Here is a 25,912-nt window from a genome sequence, read left to right on the forward strand (position 1 = left end):
GTCGGGACGCAGCCGCCGTGACGCTCCGCCACAGGAAAAACACCTCTGTTGAAAGCCTTAAGGACAAGTTGGAACATGTCCTGCCTGTTAAACAATTTCTCATATACTCACTCCACTGAAAGCCATCAAAAGCCGCCTGGATTTTACAAATGGTTATCAACACGGAGGTGTTTTTCCTGTGCCGCCGCACCGCGTCGGCTGCGTCCCGATGCGCGGACCCGTCCGCACGTCTTTCATTAAAAAAAATCTCCTTTAACAGTGGAATATCCGGATAAAATGCTGAAACCGACTTCTTCTGAAACTTCTCTGTTCTCTCACAACGTCCTGGATCAACAGAGCCTGAAATGTGGAGGTTTTCAGCTTGAACAGGCTGACGACGGCGGCTGAGAGCGCTGCGCGACGTCTCGCACTGTGGGAAGTCCTTAAAGCGACAGAATCACCTCAAAATCTCTCATCAGCCGTTAAAATTTTCACTGAAAACCAGCTTAATTTTTCGAACCGTGTCCACTTCGATGTGTCTCACAGGTTTAGAAAAAATTTTGATCAAACAAAGCGCCAGTCTCTCAGCAACTTCTCAGACAAAGGAATTCCGACGAGGGGCTGGACGACTCCTCCCACAAGGAGTGCTCACAGGCGAATGACGTCACCGACAGGCGTGGAAAAACTCACGCATGCGCACGAGGGTTCAAGCATGTCTGACGTAAAAACATATGAATGAAATCCATATAGTTTTTGAAAAAAATAAAAGGACCCTTACTTTATTGACAGCCCTCGTATGACACTTGAGAAAACTAATCTCTGTATTAAAAAAAACTAACCTGGAAAACAGTTACAATGGCCCAGAGCAGCGTGTCAAAGTTTTTGCGGTCAGGTATGGTGTCTCCATTCTCCATCTGGAGGCTGAATTTACAACCAAACAGGTGCATGCCCAGTATACTGCAGAGAAACCACATAATACATCCTTGACTGAACAATATGTGATTTGGGAAGGTGACTCTGTGTGTCTGGGTGCAAACCTGAACGTGAAGATGAAGAGCATCAGCAGCATGCAGAATGTAGCCACATTGTCCATTGTTTTCATCAGCACCACCAGCTGTCTCCTCAGAGCGGGTAGGAATCGAACCAGCTTTAGAACCCGCAGCAGACGAAAAGTTCTCAGAACGGATAAGCCGCCATCAGCCTGGCCAATTATCTCCCACACACTGACAACCACACAAAGCCACGTTAAATATTTTTTGAGAATGGTGGATTTTCTGAAAATGGTCTTAAACTGTGCAACTGTGGTTTGAAAGTACTCCGTCATTTATATATGAGAGTTTGAGTAGATCTGGCAAAATTTGAAATTAAATTTCAATAAAATACTTTTTTTTTTAATTTATAGTCTTTAATAATTGTTTGCCACAGTGCATATTTAACAAAATTACTTTTTAAGACATACTGTGTTGCAATATGTGATGGAGTCCTGCAGGGTTAAATTGTCAAGCCTCCCTTGCTTAATTTTGAAGTATAATGTAAATAACAAGATGCTGTGCTCCTGTATAGAACAAAGCAACAAATAAATTAATACACCAGCTGATTTTTTTTTTTTTTTTTTGGCAATAAGAGAGGCATGACGTGTTTGTCTTATTAACAACTGAACAGGTCTCAGCATCAATATAACTAAATTCTGGGTTTGTTAGTGAAGCATAGGGTTGGCTGCCGGTGATCATATCAGTACCCTCTCTGCTTCTTTGTTGATTTACTGACAGTGAAATGCTTTTGTGTTTAATTCAATTCAATTTATTTTGTTTATATAGCACCAAATCACAACAAAGCTCTGTTAAGGTGCTTCACACAAGTAAGGTCTAACCTTACCAACCCCCGGGGCAAGCACACAGCCGACAGTGGTAAGGAAAATCTCCCCTTGATGATATTGAGGAAGAAACCTTAAGCAGACCAGACTCAAAAGGGTGACCCTCTGCTTAGGCCATTCTAACACTTACAAGGTTTTTCAAAGTTTTAAAAAAGCTGAAGAAACAGAAAACAGGAGCTCAAACAACATAACTTTACAAAAGAAAAAAGATACATTTGATGAGAAGTCCACGCAGGTAGTTCCAACCGGTTGATTCTGTTCTCTATCTCTCTGTGTTTGGGCCTGCCTGGACTGTATGGAGCCACATGCTGAAGGACACCATCATATATTGGGACACTAAGTCCCAGCATGCCATTCAAGGGTCAAATGCTGATGCTTATCTACATATGCTAATGTGTGAAGCAAACGAAGGTAGACAAACTTGGAAGATTTTGCATTCCCAAGAGTGACTAAGATTTCCAGAAGGTTAACTGAGGCCTCTTGATTCAGAATGAGGGTCTAATGACTGACTGAAATAGTCTTGGTTCAGGATTAGGATACAGGTTTTGGGTTTAATTTCTCTAAAATGCACATTAGGTGTGGAAATTTGAACAATAATTCAGGAAAGGGGTAATGGCATTATGGATATCCAGAAATCTTGCACAGCAGTACAATTCTGACATCGTCAAGATCCAGTTCAGGAGTTTTCCACCTTTGTAAATCAGGTGAATCATTAACATCATGGAGCTGAAGAAAGGCAGAAGACCAACAATAATGGGGAAGGTGATCAAAAAAGACAAAATGTAAATAGAACAGTGACTGATAAAATTAATGAACATAAGTCACCAGAGATCCAGTTTGAAAGAATTTTAGAAACAAATCTGGACAAATTTCACAAGACTGTTTTACTGGATCTCTGATGGACACATCTGAAAACACACACACAGGTCTGCTATGTTAGTTATGAAAACTAAAGTTAGTTACAGTTATATTTTTTTACATGATTTGCCAAAGCAAGTTAGTGGCAAAACATGCTGTTTGTTTTGCTTTTGTTGACCTTTATTGGATGTATTTTTCATGGCTAAAAGTCAGAAATTCTGAATTTCCAGTTTCCATCAAATGCAACATGAACTTCGATCCTTGCAGATGTCCATCCTCTTTCATGTGCAAAATCTCACAGCGTGTATTCCCAATAATTGCCATGAAATCCCCCAAAATAAACACTTTACCAGCTGTTAAATTAACTGTCTTTTTGTGATATATCAGAGAAATTATAGTACTTTTCAAAACTGGATTTCTACAGGAAACTTTTGAAGCAATCAATACCTTTAACCCCCTACCATCCACCTCATTTTGGCTTGTCAGTATCTCACAAATAAAAAATGAAATTTCTCATCGATGGGATATACAGGCTTAGAAGGGGTTTTAAAGTCTGCTATGCTTTAGTTGGCCAGTACTATTCTATGGGCGGAAATCAATGCAGAGGGGTCAAAGGTTAAACTGGGTTGGTTACCTGATAATAACAATGATCCCGTCAAAGATGTTGTACGGGTTCTTGATGTATCCAAACACGCCAAAGGCCAGCAGCTTGAAGCACATCTCCAGAACAAACATACTGGTGAAGACGATGTTACTGATCTCTAAAATATCTGTCAGCTCCTCTGGCTGCAGAGACGAAAAGAAAACAAAAAAAACAGATATGTCATTATCTCTCGTGTATTATCACAGAGCTCCAAAGTCACTTCAGTTTTTGTGTCTTGAACCTTGAAGTGACACATTATCAATCAAACTCAGCGCTGCGGTCAGGCTCAATCAATCAGTATTGATGACCAGAGGCCATTGATCACAGCTGATCTGTTCTGTTTTGCTCTCAAAACACTCGCTGAACCAGCAAAGATCAAACTGTGGCCCAGTCATAAAGCATTTCATCAAACCTTTCATAGAAAATGCAGCAAATTGGCACACTGCTGCAAACATTTTGGGGTCTTCATTTGTAGACATACTTCAGCTCGACAACAACTGATGATGTGAATTTTCAGAAGAGATTTGGAGCTTGTGTCCCAGCTGTGGCTCAACCACACTATCAACATCCAACTCATTCTGTCCATTAATTATACCCCTGTCACACTAGAGCACGAGTTGCATGAATGCTGTACAAATTGACATTAGAACGCCTTTTTTGCAATTCATGCTGCATTCAAATTGCACTCGAACACCTCGTACAGCATTCCTACAGCAGTCGGCACATTTGTGTAAATAAGCAGAAACGAGTGGCATTTCTATTCATAAATGTAATTTAATAAAGGTAAAAGGAACAAATTTTGCATATGTGTTGTTTATATCACTTGTAATTGGGAGGAGACAAACATTTGCTGAGTATTTTAACAAACATACAAACAAAAAGTTTAATTATGTTGAATTAAAAGCCCCAAAATCCAGTGGGTCCACCAGACCCAACAGGACTCCCCATGTAACAAAAAACAAAGACCCTATGAGGATTAAAGCACAGATCACAATCGCAGCTGATCACTGCTCTGTGGGCACGTCATGCCGGCTGATGTGTGAACGACGCGAGAGCCCGGCTCTTCATGACACAGGAGCCAGTCAGCTCTTACATGATGTGATTCTCTCATGAATTCATGTAAAACATAAAAGGGAGAACAGTAATCCATGTCATTTCATTACTTCCTCATGTGTACATCTAGGCGGAGGCTAAGTCCACTCTTTATAACAGGAATTAAGTATTATAAATTAAGGTGTGTTTATTTTTTTCCTCCGCTGCTGTGTGCATGACTTTCCACATGCTCGCACTGTGTTTATGCGCGCGACCATGAGCGTGCACCTGTTCGACCACGTGTCCCTCCCGACAGCAGGTGGAATGTTTCACGGTTCCCCATTTTGTTTTTTGTTCACGGATTTTCTTCCGGTTTCTGCATCTTTCGTGTTTCGTGTGACGGGGCCCTTAACCAGGTTAGTCTCAGGCCTGGATCCAGACCGGTTTGGACTGATGCAGCTGCATCGGTCAATTTTTTTTTACGCATTGTTCGTCATCGGTAAAAAAAAAATCTTGAATAATTCCGAATAGTGCTGAACGTGTCCCCGCAGTGAACACAGCTTTTCGGTGGTTTTCATGTCAACCTATAGTCCGTAAATTACACGGATTTTTCCGAGTTTCAGAGTCATACGACGTACAAATAAAGTCAGATATTCAGGGTTTGGTCTGCAATCAACTGTTTCTGCAGCACGGCTCCACTTTGAAACCATGAACCACTGAAGCATTGCTTCGATTCAGTAGCTCGTTGGTTCTTTGATTCACTGCTCTTCAGAAATGGCAAGTACGCTTCTTAACCCCTCTCAAAGCCATTAAAATATCGTCAGTCACTTTTGTGTGGATTAAAGTCACTAAATGGGACTCTTGTCTTGTTGCTGTCAAGAGAATCGTCCTCCGTTCCATTCACACAGCTCGAAACGCTGCACGGCCGAGACAGAGTCCGGTCGGAATTAATAACTTCAAAATAAATCGCCGCTTTAAATAAAATGACACCTCTTACAAACGTTGTAATACAGACAAGAAACTACAATCGACTAAAATGTTTTTTTTTTCTCCCAAAATGAAACGTGCTGTATTTCTTTACAAATTACATCCTGAAGTGAAGCACAACAGCTGCAAGAGCTCAGATATATGGAAAGACATTCATGCCAATAATGCCTGAAAAGAAATGCTTTTGACAAAAACTACAGATTTTGTTTATTCCTATTTATGTCCAGAGATCAAGGATTCACCATAAAGAGTTTATTATGTCAAAAGTTTAAGGATCCAGTGACCAATTTCATATTTATTTACTTTAAGACTCAATAAAATGTTCAATTTCAATTCCATTTAATCGGCTTATAAAGTGCCAAATCACAACAAAATCTAAATATACTGAAACAAATATATCACAATTGTACACATATCAAATTGTGGTATGTGTACAATTGTGACGTATTTGTTTTAGTATATTTAGTCATGGACATGAATATTGTTACCTGCTGGACTGTTTCTAAATTTGATTGATATCAATGGAAAATGTTTTCTGTGAACTGTCTGTATCTCAATATATTATTAAGAATATATGCAGTCAAATTTTTATTGATTTTATCAATTGAAAAAAATCATATATAGATTCAGGTATAATTGAAAGATTTGGGCAATAAATTTGATTCTGTTTACAGTCAATTTTTGTTATAGTGTTGTTTTTTTAGGACATCATATTTATACAAATAAGAAGTGTTCACTATGGTCCATGAAGTATAATAAATATATTAAAAGAAGTGTGACAGTGTATGTTGCACATGAATAAAATGAGGATTATTGAATAAGACGCGTATGATTTTTATTTTATCATTGGGCAAAAATGCATCTTGTTGTATGGCTGGGGGGGCCTGGCTGCCTTTTTGTTTCTGTCTTTTGGTTTTCCTTCCAGGTGGCTTGCATTTGGGACTGAGTGGCTGTGTTGCTGAGGTTATCAGGACCTCACCCTGATCACCTGCGGCTCGTCAGGACTCACAGCTGTGGTGCATCTATATGGATTGGAACATGGTGGCATTTAAGACTGGAGTATACAGTGTGTATTTGCCAGAGACTCGACCTTGTGACCAGACGGGTGAGATCGTCATCTCGGGAGCCATCTCATCATCAGTGGATGCAGAGAACGTCCAGGGTTTGTTGCACGGTCTGTGAAAGAGGAAGGGGTGAGGTCTCACGCTCGTCAGCACACTTCCTGAGGTACGTTAGATTTTGTGACTAACGTTTATACAGTCAGTAAATGTGGTGTCCCTCACACCTTATTATATTGAGCTGTACGTTAGTCATGTATCGGCTTCCACTGCAGTGGAGTTTTGTGAACTGGATGTTCCATGCCTGCAGGTTGGGAAGCTGATTAGTAATTAAGCCAGGAAGTGTTTGCTGTTTATGTACACCTTTGAGTGGTCTCTCTGTGTGTAGAGTGTGGACTCACATAATGGTTCCTTCTTTCACAGACTCGGTTTGTTGCGGCCACCTGGGGGGTGTTGGCGGGGTCCTTGGGTCCGAACAGCTTCTGGCTCCGGACCGTTAGCACTGCTGGGAGCGCACCGTATCACCACCACGCCAGACCGCACACTCTTTTGTTGTTTTGTATCACTGTTATGTATTAAATTCAGTTAGCCTTGTACCATGCTCTGCTTATTTCATACTGGGTCCTTCAAACGCTGGTCGGTTCTCCGAGCTGCGTCCGACACATAACAGTAGTCTCTGGCCAAACATCACGGACCCAGCGGTAGCAGAGACGGTAACGCGCCGGGAAGGCGGCAGCAGACGTTCAGTAGTTATCCGGATCAGTTGCGGGTGCTCTCCGCCCGGATGGTGCGTGTTTGAGACCCATTGCTGAATACTGATTTGTGCTCTCTTGCAGCCGTGTTCCTGTGTTGTGCCTTATCCGTGGGTCGTGGTGGAGTGTGACTGGCGACGGCTTCGCATCACGCTCCGACCGGATAAGAGGTTTAAACGGGAGCTGCAAGAGTGTGTCTGTAATGGGTGCACGCGCACGGCGGAGCTCTGTGGCACGGGTCGCTGAGCTTCCTGTGTTACAGTTGTAGCCCCGTTTCCCCGGATAAAGATAACTACTGCGTCTGTTGTATCAGCTCCGGCATTATTTAGTTGAGCACATTTTGGTTGTGTGTTGCACACAGCTGCGCACGGAGATGCAGCTCGTTTGTTTTCTGTCACCAAAGGGGTTTTTTTCATTTTTAGCACTTTGGCTCCCTCTTTTGGTGACTTAGTCACATTACGTTAAGCTCTTAAGTTAGAACAGGTGTGTTCGATTTGTTTGAGCTTAACGGTATACGTCACTGATTTGTTTTGTGTTCATTTCGTGTGGGTGTTTTTTGAGTTGGTTTTTGTGTGGGATTTATTTTTTTCTTTTCCACTGTTTGTGTCTGGGGTCGTGACCCTGCAGTTCTGTCTAAGAAGAAAAAAAGAAAAAAAAAGGACCCAAACAACTGTATGTTGGTCTGTTAGTCTTTTTTTAGTTCTTTTTGTTTCACCTCCCCAGGGTTTGATGGGACGGTCCCCTGGGGGGTGATGGGGTGGTACTTGGGTTTTTTTTTTCTTTTTTTTTTGTTTGTTTTTGTTATGCCCTCTCTTCTCCTCTGACTCCAGCCGGGTGAGCCGTAGTGTCGGCGTTGCTGGAGGGGTGCAGTTTGGTTGTGCTGGGCATTTCCCAGGTAGCCTCTGCACCCGGGAGGGGGGGGGGGGGTTTGGGGTTTTTCTTTTTCTTCCCTCTCTTCTCCTCTGGCTCCAGCCGGGTGAGCCGTAGTGTCGGCGTTGCTGGAGCGGTGCAGTTTGGTTATACTGGGCGTTTCCCAGGTAACCTCTGCACCTGGGGGGGGGGGGTTTGATTCCCTGTTCCACCTCCGGCTTCAGCACGCCTTTGGCCATCTGCCATCGGCGTGGCTGAGGTTTGGGGCAGTGGGATATACCCGCAGCTAGTGGCTGGTGTAGAAGTCGGAGGAGTGGCGCCGTTTTGTGCCGTTTGCCATAACCGCTGTTCCACTCCTCCTGGTTTGCTTCTGGGGTATAGTCACGGTTGGTGACACTGAACGTGCTTCCAGTTTCCACTGCGCCAAGGGGGTGGGGTTGGGGTTGTTTTGTTTGTATGTTGTTTTTTTTTTCTCTCTTCTTGTTTTTCCCCCCAGTTTCCGCCCTCAGGGTTTGACTGTGGTGTCCTCTGGGGGGGAAAGGGCTGTGGGTCCATCTAGCCATAGACGGCCGGGGCTGGGTCCGTTGGTCATGAGGGGAGGCGTCTCCTGGGGTTGACGAGTGGTCCTCTGGGAGGCGCTGGGAGTCCCCGTGGGTGACGTTGGATCCCAGAGGGACCTCGGCTGTGGTTATTAGTCCTGGAGCTGGCGGGAAGTCCTCTGGGGGGTGTTGGTCCCTACATGTCGTTTGGGGGGGGGGGGGGTGTTTTAGCACTTATTTGTAAGCTTAAGTTTGGGGTTTTTCTTTTCTCCTCTTCCCGGGGTTTGATGGGACGGTCCCCTGGGGAGGGGGGGTGTTTTGGTTGTTTGTGTTTGTCTTTTTTGTTTTATGACTAAAGACCGAACATGGTTGGATAAAGGCTGACCGCACAGGTTTAAGAACTCCTGGCCACACCTGTGCTAAATGACTGACTGAAACAAAGGCAAGGATGCAGCCAGAGGAGAGGACATCAACCATTCTGTTGGAAGACGAATGCAGATGCGGTTTCCAGCCATGGTCCCTGGAGGGGGGTGTTTCTCCTGGGCCAGGTTTGTGTGGTCGCCGGGAGGCTTCCCGTGAGGGTGGGGTACTGTTGTATGGCTGGGGGGGCCTGGCTGCCTTTTTGTTTCTGTCTTTTGGTTTTCCTTCCAGGTGGCTTGCATTTGGGACTGAGTGGCTGTGTTGCTGAGGTTATCAGGACCTCACCCTGATCACCTGCGGCTCGTCAGGACTCACAGCTGTGGTGCATCTATATGGATTGGAACATGGTGGCATTTAAGACTGGAGTATACAGTGTGTATTTGCCAGAGACTCGACCTTGTGACCAGACGGGTGAGATCGTCATCTCGGGAGCCATCTCATCATCAGTGGATGCAGAGAACGTCCAGGGTTTGTTGCACGGTCTGTGAAAGAGGAAGGGGTGAGGTCTCACGCTCGTCAGCACACTTCCTGAGGTACGTTAGATTTTGTGACTAACGTTTATACAGTCAGTAAATGTGGTGTCCCTCACACCTTATTATATTGAGCTGTACGTTAGTCATGTATCGGCTTCCACTGCAGTGGAGTTTTGTGAACTGGATGTTCCATGCCTGCAGGTTGGGAAGCTGATTAGTAATTAAGCCAGGAAGTGTTTGCTGTTTATGTACACCTTTGAGTGGTCTCTCTGTGTGTAGAGTGTGGACTCACATAATGGTTCCTTCTTTCACAGACTCGGTTTGTTGCGGCCACCTGGGGGTGACCTCTTTTGCAAGGGAGACCTGGACAATTATAAAGTTTCCAATTCACCTAACCTGCATGTTTTTAAATGTGGTAGGAAACCGGACCACCCAGAAGAAACCCACACAAACATGGGGAGAACATCCAAACTCCACACAAAAAGGCCACAGATGGGAATTGAACCAATGGATTTCTTGCTGTGAGGCAACAGTGCTAACCACTGATCCACTGTGCTGACACTTAAGGGGAAAACTTCAGTACGAACAAAAATGGCTGTTTTGTTTGATTTATTTTTCTTGACATTTTCACGGAGAAGTGCTGCATAAAAGCAGCACCACATTTTGGATTTGAGGGTGCAAAGAGCTCCACGTTTGGTTGGTTTGCAGTGGTTGGTGGTAGTGATGCTTGCAAAGTTGTTTTTTTTCCCTTAACCCTCTGGGGCCGACACCGTTGTATATGACGTCTAAGACCAAGCTTTACTAAATTATAAATAACTTTTGAATGATATGAGATAGAAACTTACTTTTTGTTTGCTGAAAAGTGAACTCTGTGGACTTTTGGGCCAGCCATCAGCCATTTTTATACTCCTCATAGAAGCTGTGTGATGACGTGCGCAATGTGAGTGTCCAATCAGAATTGGTTCACCATCACATGGTTTTCCAAAATCCAATCGTAGGGCAGATTTACCTCACGTGAAAAGCCAAAGATCGTTTTCAGGAGTGATATGTTACTAGTTGGCCCATTTGAATAGCCCCCTGGGTGCTCCAATGAGTACATACTATTAGTACATACTCAGTGTGCCCTGCGCCATTATGCACAGCGATCAGTGAAAGCAGGAGCACACGGAGAGCCTCTGATGACAATCTCATGTGCTCAAACAAAGAGTGTGTAACTATCAGGATTGCTCCACTAGTTTGCATGTGAATGTTACTGGATAACTCTGCTGCTTTCTCTGTGTAAAGCACTGTTTACCATATCAATGGACAACAAAATGCATAGACTATTTCGTATATATTGTTCAAAATGTGCATTTGTGTTTATTGTTTGAACCTTATTGTTGTACAGTCTGTCACACAAGACCTCAAATTACCTTTATAAAGTGTCAAAACAGTTGTTTATTATAGTTTGCTGTGTGTTTTGAATAAATGTGTGGAAAATTATTTTTCGCTTTATTTTTTCCTTGCCTATTTTTGATTGCAAACCTTTATTACACTTATAAAACATGACAAAAACATATATATTCTGAAAGCACAGGTTGTCCTGAAAAAAAAGAGACATAAAACTTGATTGTGGGATGCAGGGAGAGCTGTTAACAGAAATAATAAAACATTTATGCCAGGCGAGTGAACTGTCCAAAAAATGCCCTCAGCCCCAAGAGGGTTAAATCTGGCACAACTGTGTAGCTATAAATGATTGTTCTCCACGCTTCCCTGTTGGCCAGTCAGATATCTGTGCATGATGTTACCAGCAGGTTTATCAGCTCCAGGTTCCTGTCAATGACGGACTGGTGGAACACCGTCTCTGTCTGTCCTTCTGGGCTGAAGGAGGTGACATTGAATTTGCAGTTTGTCATGTTCTGCAGCAAGGAGTGCACCTCCTTGGTGTTGCCTTTCTATACTGCTTCTACGAAAACCCTCAGCAGTATGGAACATGTTGACACGTCCACATGGCTCATGATTGCAGCTCTGTTGGAAGGTGTTGGATAAAGTGATCTTGCCTTTGTCCTACAACTGATAATAATCATCTTCCCCTGCCAAGCATCTCTGACACAGCAGGTCTTCAAAAGAGTGGACCACAGCGCTCGGCCTGCCACGCCCCCACTCCCACTTGCTTTCCACATTGACCTCGGGTGCTGGCATTGTGGGGTTTCATGCTGTGTTGTTTTTATTCATTGTCTTTTGCTTTTATTTTTTCATGTGGCAAGCTTTATGTCTGCATTCAACTTGCACTCTGGATAGAACACCTGGATTCTGGTGTTGCTGCACACCTAGTTGCATGAATCATTCGTGGCTTTGTATCACATTTTGGGTACAGCCATTTACGAATGTCTGTCCCGTACAAATGGAGCTCGAATTCTGTTTGTTTTTCCAATTTGTGTGATTTGTACAGCATTTGTGCTGTAGTGTGACGAGGCCCTTAGATTAGGTCTTTGTCTGCTCTTGCACTCATGAGCTCGTTGTCTTGCTCTTCTCTATGATTCACTTGCTGTTGTGCTTACTGTCTCACTGCCTCACTCTTCTCTCTCTCACTCACTTATTCTTTATGAACATGAATGATTTAAAATTCACAAGCCTGTATTATTAATTCATTCCTGCATATTATTCATATGATCATGCTTTATACCCTTTTCCTCATTTCAACTAATCCATGATCTTTTTTTTTTTTTTTTTACCAATTTCTTGCCTCCATTTATAAATTACTTTCTTTTGTGTGTAGTGGCAATACCATTATGGACAAAAGCCTTTTTTATTGACTTTTATCATGAGTTGGGAACATTTGGCAAACTCCAAACTAATTTCTTGAATCAAGCAACTCTTTCGCCAAAACCTTAAGCATTTTTCACCTAGTTAGACACAATTTGCATATCTTAAGCACACGTTTTTGCAAAACTCTAAGCACATTCTCATTCTCGAAAGACAACATTACACATGTGTTACAAAATTGTAAAGACAGGCAGCAAAATGTGAGCACAACTCCAACACAGCGGTCAGCTTTTACACACAACTCACAACTGAACACACATGTTTCTAATGATGTGATTCAATTTACATCAGGATTTTCTTTCACCAAAATAGATCAAATCCAGGCTTGCATCTCAGGCCTGGTTCACACGGCAGGATTTTAAAATTCTCTTTAGGTTTCCAAAACCTGAGAGACCACACATGTGAAGATAAAAAAAAATCACAGATCTGACAGTTTTGGTTGTACAGTGTGTGGTGTTCAGCCACACAGTAAGGACAACAACACCACGCACGAACAGATTTCACACACGAACATTCCCAGCTCAGACAGGAAATCTTGCAAAATCTCTCGAGATTAAACGTGACTTCAGAGTAAACAAACAGAGCTACTTTGTGGACTATTTAAAACAGCACTCTTAACACACCACACATGGCAGGAATACCTGATAAAATTATCTTTAGCGTCATCATGATTGTTCGGGCGTCCTTAAGATTGTCGGAAGGGGAAGATCGGGTCCGATATCAGCCTAATTATCTTGCCGTGTGAACCAGGCCTCAGATGTACCTTCTGGAAATTGTAGCTAAACTTTCAGGTCTTCTTTTTAAGAAAATCGTCCTCTACACCACTTCATCATGAAGTTGCATAACTGATAAAAAAAGGTAAAACCTTCACTGTGCACAGTTTCTCCAATCACAGCCAGAGAAGCCTATAACTTCTGGGTTGTCTGGGTATCTTTGTGGCTTTTCTCACTCTTCTCCTTCTTGCACAGTCACTCAGTTTTTGACAACTATCTGCTCCACACAGATTTACCATAGAGTGCCATACTGTTTGTATTTCTTCATAACTGATGTAAATAAAGTCCAAGACATATTCAGTGACTTGGAAATGTTCATGTATCCATCCCCTGACTTGTCTGAAGAAAATTGGCAATAAAACATTATTTATAGATATTATACCAAAGTGTTCCATTACTTATGCAACCATCATCTTGGCAATTGTATTATTTATTAATTTCTATCAAGCTGTAGAGATGTGCTTTCAGTTTGAGTTTAAGGATGATAATTTTTGAATTTTGAATTTTTTGTATTTTTTGTATTTGAAATGTCAAAAACAAATAAAATGTGTGAAATACCAAGTGTTTCAATACTTTTGGAGGACACTGTATGTAAGTAAGACCCTTCAGCTGCTCCCTTGTTTGCACTCTGGGTGGTCAAAGCAAATCCAAGGTGGATCTGCAAGTTGACCTGGCACAAGTTTTACGCCGGATGCCCTTCCTGATGCAACTCCACATTACATGGAGAAACGTGGCAGGAGTGGGATTTGAACCGGTAACCTTCTGCAGTGAAACCAAGTGCACTAATCACCCCTGCTGGAGGACACTGTATGTGAGCTTGCAAAAATAAAACATAAAAATCGTATGGTCTCTAAGAACCTATGTGCCATGCAAAAGGACTCAGATGTTCCATAATAAAGCAGAGATCAATTCAGGGACTGAAATTTGATTTCAAAGATCATAAGCTTAAGTCTCAGCTGTGCGTGTGACGTCAGCTGCAGGGATGCGTCACACGTGTCTGTGTCGTAACGCGAGCGGCAGACAGAGCCTCAGGCGTGGTAAACAATTTTGAGATGATGCTTGAAAATATCAAACGCGTTTTGAAATGCTGATCTCAGACAGAGGGTGCCACACTACAAAGCAATGACCTTGTAACTTTCCCTCAGCCTACATGGCTTTTCAAATCAGTGTGTGTGTGTGTGTGTGTGTGTGTGTATGATTTTTTTTTTTTTTAACAGAGGGTTTTCTAAGCATTGCACATATGCACACATATTATATTGGAGAGCACATAATTCGCTGCATTGAAAGGATTCTCAGTGTTATATTCTCCATTACAGCTGTAAACATAAAAAATGCACAGACACACAAGCTGCTGGTCGAATCTGTAGTTTATTTACATTAGAAGACTCATCTAAGGACAGTTTAACTGGCTGCCAAGTGCAGCTGTAGGGGGTGCAACATAACTCTCTGTATCTTTGCTATTTTCAGCTGATGGCCTTTGAGTTAACTGGGACAGTTGTGGCATTTTTCAAAGCAAAGCAGAAATGGCTGTGCAGAAATCAAGGATACCAGGGGGATTCAGGAACAATGTGTGATGCACTGCGAGGAAACAGTGCCATGTTGTTATGGACGGCTAACACGGGGATGAGCAGTGACCAGCCAGCACGTAAAAACTTTAATGAAGTTATCTTTGAAAGAGTTCTGCTTCTCTCAAACCACCAGCAAAGGTTTGACCGTCTCATTTGAGCCAGACACCTGTAGCCAGAATGCACTCTCTCTGCCAGTTATTTTATCTTTTATTTATTCATCCTTCACTTTGCAGCCAGTTACCCGTGGCGACAGATGGGCACTGCACGGAAAAGTAAATGTAGCAGGATCAAAAAGAGAAAAGGCTTATCTGTAAAATATTCACAGTTTTCTGGCCATGAGGTGGAGGGCTCAAGTAAAACAGCTTATAATTAGATTAATCCTCCATGCTTGGTTGTCTCAGATTTTCCGATTCTTAAAATTAATTTTTATTTGCATTTTGGATGACTTTTTGAAAAAATAGACACTAAAGAATCAACACAAAGTTGGGAAGAAGGTACAAGACAAATGTCCTCTGCAGGAATGAAAAAGGAAATAGGTTCATGTGGATCAGGGGTCAGCACCTGGCTCAGGGGTCACCAACTGCTAAATGGGACACCATATGAGTGACAGATCACCACCTGGCTCAGGGGTCATCACCTGGCTCAGGGGTCAGCGCCTGGCTCAGGGGTCACCAACTACCAAATGGGTCACCATATGAGTGACAGATTACCACCTGGGTCAGGGGTCACCAAATGAGTGACAGGTCACCACCTAGCTCAGGGGCCACCAACTGCCAAATGGGTCACCATATGAGTGACAGGTCACCACCTGGCTCAGGGTCAATATTTTGCCAGTGGGACAGCACTGCAATAGGGTGACTTGGAATTTGGCGAGTATATGCAGGACCTCTGTTAGAGCCACAGTGCCAAATATGTCTAGTGAGCTCAATCAGTTCCACTCGTAACTACATGATTACAGTCTTCTTAAATGTTGTGCAAATGTTTGCAATGAAGAAGAAATGTACAGAAATTGGTAAAGATCACATTTTGAAGAACTGTCAGGTTTGAAATTGGTGTTCTGCTGTCACCAGTAGTTTATTATGTAGTTTTAGATTGAGCAATAATTACAGGTGTGCACTTATGTGCATGTGTTTTCTTCATTTTCTATCTTAAATAAATTTTCACGTCACGGAATCCAATGGATGCCAACACTGTTTGACCTTTACTTTGCAGACAAAGCATTCAACACAATCAAAACTATTCCGTTTATTAATCATATTAGCTCAACCAATAATTTGCAACATGTTTTACCTAAATTGGAGCAACTTTAATATTTGACCCATGCAGAAACAAAAATGGACATTTGTTGCCATTCTTGCTGTTTTTACCCCAAAATGTCATAATATTCAGTCACAGTCCAAACTATACCTTTTTGGAATCTTTATGATCAGACAAATAATGCAGTATAGTTTTTAATATGATTGAAACATTTTAAAAATTTTCAGTTGACCACTACCTTGGCCACCTATTGAAAATTCAAGTGGCCACTGTTTTTTTTTTTTTTTTCAAAAGAGTAATGTCAAGCAGTATTTGCTGAATTTGGTGCTTGTATCACCATTTGAAGGATTGTTTCACTTATCTGCTGCACTATTAAAGCTGTCAGCATCAATAAATGCTTCTTTTCAGGCATCTCATGACTGACTACCCAGGTGTTTCTTGATCTCAAAGGCTGAGGTCTTGGAGACATGAATGCCACTGCTTTGACAAGTGAAACTCTCAATAAGTTTGACACTTTCACCACAAATAGCTCTTAATCTCTTCAACTCCTCACTCAGCTTCTCAAGTGCCGCACTCACCGATTCAACAAAGGTCACAGCACCGTGTATAACGCTAAGGTCAATGAACCTTTCCTCACTGTTATTTACCCTCAGCCCCTTAACCCTCAAGTGACCGAGTGGAGTCACTTGAGGGTTAAGGGGCATATATTTTTGAGCACCATTTTTCTAATTTGAATCGGAAAAAAGGTTTCCAACCATGAATTTGTCAATCTATTTGTCTTGCATTTGTTCATAGAATTTTGCAAGGATCGGTCAATCCGTGTGGCCAGTATAACCCAAACTTGTGCAGGGTCACTTATGACCCCGGGGAGATATATGAGATTTTTGACATTATAGCTTCAGATGGTGTTGTAATTTGCCCACTCTAACCATTATATTTTACTGTTTTGCAAGAAATCATGGCCAACAGACCTAGAATAGCAAGATTTACCAGCCAGCATGCTCTTTTACACCATGGTGTGCTGGGGAACCAGCACATCCAAGAAGGACACATCCAGGCTGGACAAACTGATTCGGTGGGCTGACTCTGTGGTTGGCATGAAGCTGGACTCTCTGGTGATGGTGGCAGAGAACACTGGACAAACTGCTGAACACTATGGACAATGCCATTCACCTTCTGCACACCATCATCAGCAAACAGAGGAGCCTCTTCAGCCACAGACTGCTCTTTCCAAAGTGCAGGACCAACAGACTGAAAAACTCCTTTGTCCCTCAGGCCATCAGACTGTGCAACTCCTCACTCAGGGGGAGGAGGAGGAACAGGAAGACAGGGGCCGGGAAGGAGAGGAACAGTAGTAGCAAGTAAACCAGTATTGTTTGTCACAGTGCACAGTGTCATTGTCACTGGGCAGTTTACATGCCCAGTGACTTAAGAACTGTCGGTGCTAACTTGAGTACTATGCAGGATGTTTTAGCAGAAGTTGCAACTCTGTTTCATGAACATGATGCACAATTGTTAGCCATTGTTGGGGATTTTAATCGTTCTAGTCCTCATACAAGTGAACTAATCAAATTTTGTGAATCTGAGGTGCTTGTTCCTTGCATAAAGAGTCCCTGTTCTAACAGTGTTTATACTTTTGAAAACAGTACTGGTGCTAGATCACTCATTGATCACTCTAGTAATAATTTGCTGGAATGGCTTACAAAATATTATACTTGTGATTCTGTTGTGACTTATGCTATCAGCTATATGAGCATAACAACAGTATATAGAATGTCAAATTTTGACCTCTTAAAATAGGTCGTTAGCCATCTTTGACTTGTCCCAGGTTTGTGTCCCAAGAATGTTCCCTGTGAATTTGAAGATCCTGGCAGTAATGGGACTAGAGTTATTTTGAGCACAGACAAACGGATGGACAGACACAAGACCTTTGCAATATCCAATAGCCATATTTTGGCCTTGTGTAATAAAATAGGATCTCAACAACCAAAAAGCCTAGTTAGATGATCTGTAGCATATACTGATCACAAAAATATTGTGATTATTTATTGTGATCGATTGGTATGGTTGACTTCATAATGAAGCCACAAATAAGTCATATGATAAGGTCATACAGAGTCAATAACACCATTACAGACACATGTATATTTAGTTGTACACTGATATTGTGGCATATAGCGAGCATAGGGCATACATCAGTCTATGTAGTGCACCCAAAAATACATTTTTGGCCACTGGATCCAAACCAATTCCTGGATCTGGACCAAATTATATTGATGAAGAGACCATTTTGTGTGAGTGACCTTTGATCCTGCATGTGACCTTAATCCTGATCGTTCAATTTTGTCTGTGATTGCTGAGCTGTGATCCTGATATGGAACTTTGATTCTCCTGAATACTGATTGCTGTCCTTTGATGTGCCTCTTGATCTGGATCCACACCAAAATTTAATGAGTTGTTCCTTGACCCATGCCCCACCCCGTCACCAATTTTGTTTTGAAATTGGCTCATTAATTTTCTGTAATGTTACTAACCAACCAACAAACAGATGCAGGTTTTAAGAGGAGCTAGAATATGTTTGGTGAGAAGAACATGTGGGATAATACATGAAAACAGGTACTAATTTCTAAGTCCAGCATTTACCATGTGGTGGAAAAACACTCACAGTCTCTTAACAGTTTGATGTTTTGAAGGTAAGGAGAAACTCTTACATAACACATGAGTCTGTGTGCTGGGAGAATTGGCCCAATAAGGCCATGACTCTCCCAGTCACTCCTGATGTTTATGCAACAAAGATAGAAAGTCACACATCTCCTGGACAATTGGAGGAGAAGCAAGAGAGAGAGGGAGGAAAGAGTTTGAGTCTTGTTCGTACACAATGACATGACCGTACCATAAATGTGTGTATCCCACCACAAAGTGAGATGTAAAGAATGGTTGGCTGAGTGCTGTTTTATATAGAGTAAAGCAGTTGTTGGCCACACACAGTACTTTGGAAATGTAATACTGCGGAGGGTCTGAATGTGTTTGGATATGTGAGTGAATTAGAAGTAGAGTGGATCCTATTTGAACATTCTTTTCTCTCATTCTCAGAGTTTGACTCCAAGTACTGGACTAGGAGTGAGACTGAAGAAGTTCACCCAAAAGGCTTCTTTACTTTTTTGCAGTTTTGGAGATTAACACTGACACTAACGCTCCCTCCAGCAAATGATGATGTAGCTGGGGACAGAGACATCTTGTGCTGCCAGAGTGTCAGAAAAATTTAAGAGAACTGCATCAAACACAAAGTTACTGCATTTTATAAAACTTTGATAACGCAGACTGGTTAACACATCCCAACAGACGAAGGAGTACCAAACCATGTAGAACAACACCATTAGATATTTGGGATACTAAAAACTATATAGCATATTTTTAATATATAAGTTACAACTGTCCTTAAGAGTGAGGGAAAAAAGAACACATATAAGTCACATCAGAATGTAAGTAGTATATGTATGTATTACTTCATGCAACAAGAAGGAAATTTAATTTAATTAGCATATTATTTATTCATAAGGCATGCAAGGCATTAAGGAGCACAGGTAATGACTTAAGTAATGTTACTATACCAGGCAGAAAACATAAGGAAATTGCTTATTTAAGCCACTGACAGATGTTCAAACAAACACTGCATTGGAGATCAGAAGCTATGAGTTACTTAATGTAATTGTAATATGTACAAATGAGCCAGTACAAAAAGTCTAGAAAACCTCAACACATGGAGCGGATGTGTTCCTCTCCATGTATTATATCACTATATCTGGTCAGATCAAGAACACCCTCCTTCTTACACAGAAAGTATATGTTAGAGGTAACCATTGGTGTGTTATACCCACTGGCATTTGCCGCCAATATTGACAACTACCAGTGTGTGTGCAGAGTTAAGTTGTGTTTAAGGAAATGTGTTGTCTGCTGTTTCCTGGCTAATGTATTAATGACTTCGGTCTTTTTTCCTCACTATTTTAACATGGATTTAGAGTTTCTGAATAACCTGGTGCTTTCAAGCATGTCACACAGATGGCTTGTCCACGGTGCATTAATGGGGTGTAAACGGCAATCACACAACGAGTGAAGCTGAGTGGCAAGTGTTTGTAATGTTGTTGTTGTTGTTATGGCAGCGCGCATGGTTGCTGCGGCTTACAGCTCTCCATTTCAGTGCTATTTTCCTTTTCTTTTTTTCTTGCTTTTCTTCCTTTTGTGCACTATTGGTACTGCGAACATCCGATACACCCACCAGATGCTTTTGGATATCGGAGACAAACGTCAGATATCTGTTCACTACACGCACAACATCCCAGATGACATAGCAAGACCACCGGGATTGTTGTCAGGTCTAGGAGGCGACACAGACAGAGGAGAGAGAGGAAGCAGAAGGAGGCCGTAGGTCCACTGTTATGCTAAGGCTAAGGAAACAACCACACAAGCCACCTCTACCAAGTCGGTATCTCTCCAACGCCTGATCCCTGGTGCATAAAACGGACGACCTGGAACTACAACTCACTGGAAACCGCTATGTTCGTGACTGCTGTGTTCTGATTATCACCGAAACCTGGCTTCAGCCGGGAATTCCTGATGCTAGTGTGCAGCTAGCAGGGTGCACTCTGCTCTGCTGGGACAGGACTGAGGACTCCGGTAAGAGTAGAGGAGGGGGGCTCTGTATGTATGTGCACGAAATCTGGTGTAACAATGGGACAATCATAGACAATCACTGTTCCCCGGACTTCGAGTACATGTCTGTAAAATGCCGGCCTTTCTTTCTACCGAGAGAGCTAACTGTTGTGATCATCACGGCTATGTACATACAACCCGACGCTAGTGTAAACACAGTGCTCTCTCTCCTGCTGAACACCGTAAACGAACAGCAGCGGGCTCACCCCGATGGTGTTCACATAATTGCAGGGGATTTTAATAAGGCCAACTTGAAGACTGTACTCCCGAAGGTCTACCAGCATGTCAAGTGTTCTACCAGGGACGAGAACACTCTTGATCATGTCTACACAAATATCAAGCAACATACAGAGCCATACCCCTCCCCCACCTCGGCCAGTCAGACCATCTTTCCCTGCTGCTTTCCCCAGCCTACACCCCTATCAGACACAGTGCCAGACCCACTACAAAGACTGTTACAACCTGGCCTGAAAATGCACTCTCCCAGTTGCAGGACTGCTTTGAACAGATGGACTGGGACTTATTCGAACATCAGGAACTGGAGACATTCACGGGAACCGTACTGAACTATATCCAGTTCTGTGTCAGAAATGTGACTGTGGACAAAAGCATCCGGGTCTTCCCAAACCAGAAACCCTGGATGACCAGCCAAGTCTGTGCACTCGTCAGGGGCCGCGACGCAGCCTTCAGGTCTGGTGACAGAGCTCTGTACAGTGCTGCTCGAGCTAACCTGAAAAGAAGAGTGAGAAGGGCCAAAGAGGACCACAGGTTGCGCATAGAGTCCCACCTGGCCAGCAACAACACACGGGAGGTGTGGCAGGGCATAAAAGACATCACAAACTTCACGGGCTGTGATGTGCCATCAGGAGACCTGAGTGCGCCACTGGCAGAGGAGCTAAACTGCTTCTTTGCCCATTTTGATACATCCCAGCAGCACTCATCTGCTAAAGCTCTGCTCCCACCCCCACCACTTTCCTGCTCCACACCACTCACTGTACAGGAGCATGAGGTCAGACGGGTGCTCCTGCCAGTGAATCCTAAGAAAGCCGCCGGCCCAGACTGAGTACCTGGCAAGGTGCTCAGAGTGTGCGCCTAAAAGCTTGCCCCCACATTCACCAGGATCTTCAACTTCTCTCTGGACCAGGCAGTTATCCCGTCCTGCCTCAAAGCAACCACAATAATACCTATGCCGAAGAAGTTTCCCATCACCAGCCTGAATGATTACCATCCGGTGGCCCTTACTCCGGTAGTCATGAAGTGCTTCGAGAGACTAGTTCTCCAGCACATCAAGGTCTATCTTCCTCCAGACTTTGACCCATAGGGGATGCCATCGCCGTAGCTCTCCACTCTGTGCTGAGCCACCTGGAGCAGCCGCAGAGCTATGGTCGGATGCTCTTTGTGGATTACAGTTCAGCCTTCAATACAATAATCCTGGACATTCTCACTACAACACTGGCCATTCTCGGCCTCCTCCCTCTCACATGTGCCTGGATCAAGGACTTTCTGACCAACCGGCCCTAGACTGTGAGACTTGGTCCCCACCTCTTCTCCACCGACACACTGAGCATCGGCTCCCCAAAGGGCTGTGTGCTGAGCCCCCTCCTATACTGCCTCTACACCTACAACTGCAGTTCGGCCCACCAAAACAACCTGGTCATCAAGTTTGCTGATGACACCACCGTGGTCAGACTCATCTCTAAGGGTGATGAGACAGCTTATACAGAGGAGGTCATGAAGCTGACAGCCTGGTGTTCAGAGAATAACCTTGCACTGAACACCAAGAAAACCAAGGAAATCATCATTGACTACAGGAAGCACAGCACCAACCCAGCCCCCCTTTTCATCAATGGTGAGCGTGTGGAGAGGGTTCACACCTTCAAGTTTCTCAGTGTCCTCATCTCAGATGATATCCCCTGGTCTGTGAACATCACAGCAGTCACCAAGAAGGCTCAGCAGTGGCTACACTTCCTGAGAGTCCTCAGGAAGCACAAGCTAGACTCCAACCTGCTGCAGACCTTCTATCAAGCATCCATTCAGAGCCTGCTGACATATTGCATCACAGTATGGTATGACAGCTGCACTGCTGCAGACAGGGAGAGGCTCGAGAGAGTCTTAAAGACAGCCCAAAAGATCACTGGCTGCCCTCTCCCCTCCCTGATGGACATTTACAGCTCCCGCTGCCTTAGCAGAGCCCTAAACATCACTAAAGACAGCTCCCACCCTGGCTTTGTTTGACCTGATGCCCTCAGGGAAGCGCTACAGGTGTATTAAGACCAGAACAAACAGACTCAAAAACAGTTTCTTTCCCAAAGGGGTAACCATCCTGAATTTCCGCATGCACCGAAGATAATGTACAACATTCCATCCCATAATGTGCAATATTTATAATTTTTAACAATGTATATAATAACATACTTATTCTGCAATGTACATATCATCCAGGACCGTGCACCTTACCTTCTAATGTTTACATCGTATATATATTTTTTGATACTTATTATTTCATATTGCTGCTTTTCTTCTTACTTGCCTGCACTGATTATGGAGTTGGCTTTTAATCTCATTGTACATTGTATAATGACAATAAAAGGCATTCTTCTTCTTCTTTTGAACATGACCAAAACATTTGTCTTTTTTTTCACCTGTTTGCGTATATTTTGATGGTATATACCAAAATTATCACAGCTGAATATCTGGTCACTTCTGTGGCTGGTGTGTTGGGCCAAGACCCAAGTACAGAAGCTTACCTTATGACATGGACCACTCTGGCATGACAAGAGCCACAGGGGTGACCAAAAGATTTGTGACACCCTGGTGAGTGCCGGCAACCGTACGGCATTGTGTGGCATGTTTCTAATAAGCTGAATGGCAAGTGCTACACAAGCCTCCAAATGACAAACATGCGATCTGTGTGAGAGTAGCTTGAGACTTGGAATACAGTATAGAACTAATTCTGATGTAGGACATGAGGCCCATTGGTACCAGTACTGGTACATGTATTCCGATGCTTGAAGCAGATTAGTGTACAACTCTTCCTGAACAGGATACCTGTCCATTACAGGTTACTTTTCCAGCCAAAGCTGGTAAATATTAAATGGACTGCATTTCTACAGCACTTACTTGCCAAATCGATGCCAGCATGCTGGTTGCATGCTGCTCCAAATATTTGCTGTGTGTGTGTGTGTGTGTGTGTGTGGGGGGGGGGGGTCCTCCTGGTGCTCCAACTTCCTTCCACTTCCAAAGACATGCAGTTTAGGTGAATTGGTAAATCAATCATAGGTGTACGTGCTGGCGTGAATGAGTTTCTCTGTCTATATGTGGCCCTATGATACACTGGCGTTCTGTCAAGGGTGTACCTTTCCTCTTGCCCTATGTCTGCTGGGATAGGTATGATTGTTTCCAGACCACACATACACACAATTTATACAGAGTGATCTAGAGTGAATGTTGCTGCTGGCAGTTCTGGTACCATGCATAGAGGAATGGCGAGCACAGAGCTCCCTTCCTCTCTAGAGATGTGCTCCGGCAGGTCATGATAATCATTCAGACGACATTACAGACAAGTCCATAGCTCCCCTCCCTCTTACCTGTTCGTGGTACTCAATGCCCATGCTGAGGGTGTTGACGAGAATAGCAATCATGATGCCTCGGCTGAAGTATTTACTTTCTACAATCCTCTTGAGCTTTTCCCTGAAGTTGATCCAGGCCAGAAACACTCTCCTCTTGTATGCTATAGCCCCCTGCTGTCGATTTCGACTCCACCCACCTCTCAGATCTCCTCCCTGCAAAGTGCAAATATAAGTAACTTAAAATGGGAGAAAGGGATGTAGGGAGAATTTTCTTTTCACCACATATATCATCATTTCCACAGTTGTTGTCCTTTAATTTAAAATGTTAAATATAGTATACATTAAAATAAATATGCTCTTGCATTTTTATGAAAAAAAACAAACAAACAAAAAAAACATTATATTTGACCATTATTGCTTTAGTCCAGGTTACTTCAAGTCTGGGAGCATGAGCCGGTGCCATATATCACTGCTTTTACCATACTATAGAACCACTTTGGGTTCTGATGTGCAAACATTCATTGCTTTGGTCCTCACCACAAAGGCACCTAAATGCTGGAGGCTGGTCACGGATGGCAGAGTTGACTTGTAGCTGATGTTCTTTTACAATTCAAGGACAATGCCTTATGCAATTGATTAATTTAATTAATCAGAAACTTGGCACGACAATAAAGCCATCTTTATCCAAAGATTCTCCAGAGAGACATGGTGCCAAAGATAACACCTCACCTCTTTTAGCTACTGGTTAGACCACACAGTAAAGCTGGAAGCATAAGGACACTGAAGAAGTAGATGTTTGAACACCTGCAAAGATATCTGCATCACCAAATACCTCTACTCATGACTCCATAATTTCTCAGTTGTCTTCCAACCTCAAAGACCAATGTGAATTTTACTGTTGAGATCATGCAGTCGCTCAGAGGGTCAACACTTTCACCAAATACAGACACATTGCTGGTTGCTGAGTCAAGGAAGTCAATGAAAGCCTGGACCTCCATGATGATCCAGTAAAATCATAAATCAAAACACTCAAAATCCTCACTCAAGTTCTCACGTGCTGCAATCAGTGCATTGATGGATTCCATAAATATCACACAATTGTTTGGAATGTCAAGGTCAGAGAACCTTGCTTTACCAACAAAAGCACCCAAGTCACAACTTTATCCAGCACCCACTCTGGGTAAGCATTGAACAGAGTGTGGATCAACACATACGGTAGTGTTTAGAATAATAGTAGTGCTATGTGAGTAAAAATATTAATCCAGGTTTTGAGTATATTTCTTATTGTTACATGGGAAACAAGGTACCAGTAGATTCAGTAGATTCTCACAAATCCAACAAGATCAAGCATTCATGATATGCACACTCTTAAGGCTGTGAAATTGGGCTATTAGTAAAAAAAATGTAGAAAAGGGGGTGTTCACAATAATAGTAGCATCTGCTGTTGACACTACAAACTCAAAACTATTATGTTCAAACTGCTTTTTTAGCAATCCTGTGAATCACTAAACTAGTATTTAGTTGTATAACCACAGTTTTTCATGATTTCTTCACATCTGCGAGGCATTCATTTTGTTGGTTTGGAACCAGGATTTTTCTTGTTTACTTGTGTGCTTGAGGTCATTGTCTTGTTGAAACACCCATTTCAAGGGCATGTCCTCTTCAGCATAAGGCAACATGACCTCTTCAAGTATTCTGACATATCCAAACTGATCCATGATACCTGGTATGCGATATATAGGCCCA

General features: G+C 42.9%; 1 protein-coding gene across 3 annotated transcripts in view; it reads right to left on the bottom strand.

Annotated features, from left to right (window-relative positions):
* cacna1ha (calcium channel, voltage-dependent, T type, alpha 1H subunit a) overlaps positions 1-25,912 on the bottom strand; it is a 483,986-nt gene that overhangs the window by 157,394 nt on the left and 300,680 nt on the right. For all 3 annotated transcript variants that reach the window (XM_034190926.1, XM_034190928.1, XM_034190927.1), the window contains exons 12-15: positions 24,185-24,379; positions 3,345-3,496; positions 1,017-1,202; positions 819-936 (exon numbers count right to left, since the gene is read on the bottom strand). In XM_034190926.1, coding sequence (XP_034046817.1) covers positions 819-936; positions 1,017-1,202; positions 3,345-3,496; positions 24,185-24,379 — 651 coding nt within the window. The remainder of the gene's footprint in view (positions 1-818; positions 937-1,016; positions 1,203-3,344; positions 3,497-24,184; positions 24,380-25,912) is intronic.

The sequence above is a fragment of the Thalassophryne amazonica genome, chromosome 16 (assembly GCF_902500255.1).
Source record: "Thalassophryne amazonica chromosome 16, fThaAma1.1, whole genome shotgun sequence".
Taxonomy (NCBI): domain Eukaryota; kingdom Metazoa; phylum Chordata; class Actinopteri; order Batrachoidiformes; family Batrachoididae; genus Thalassophryne; species Thalassophryne amazonica.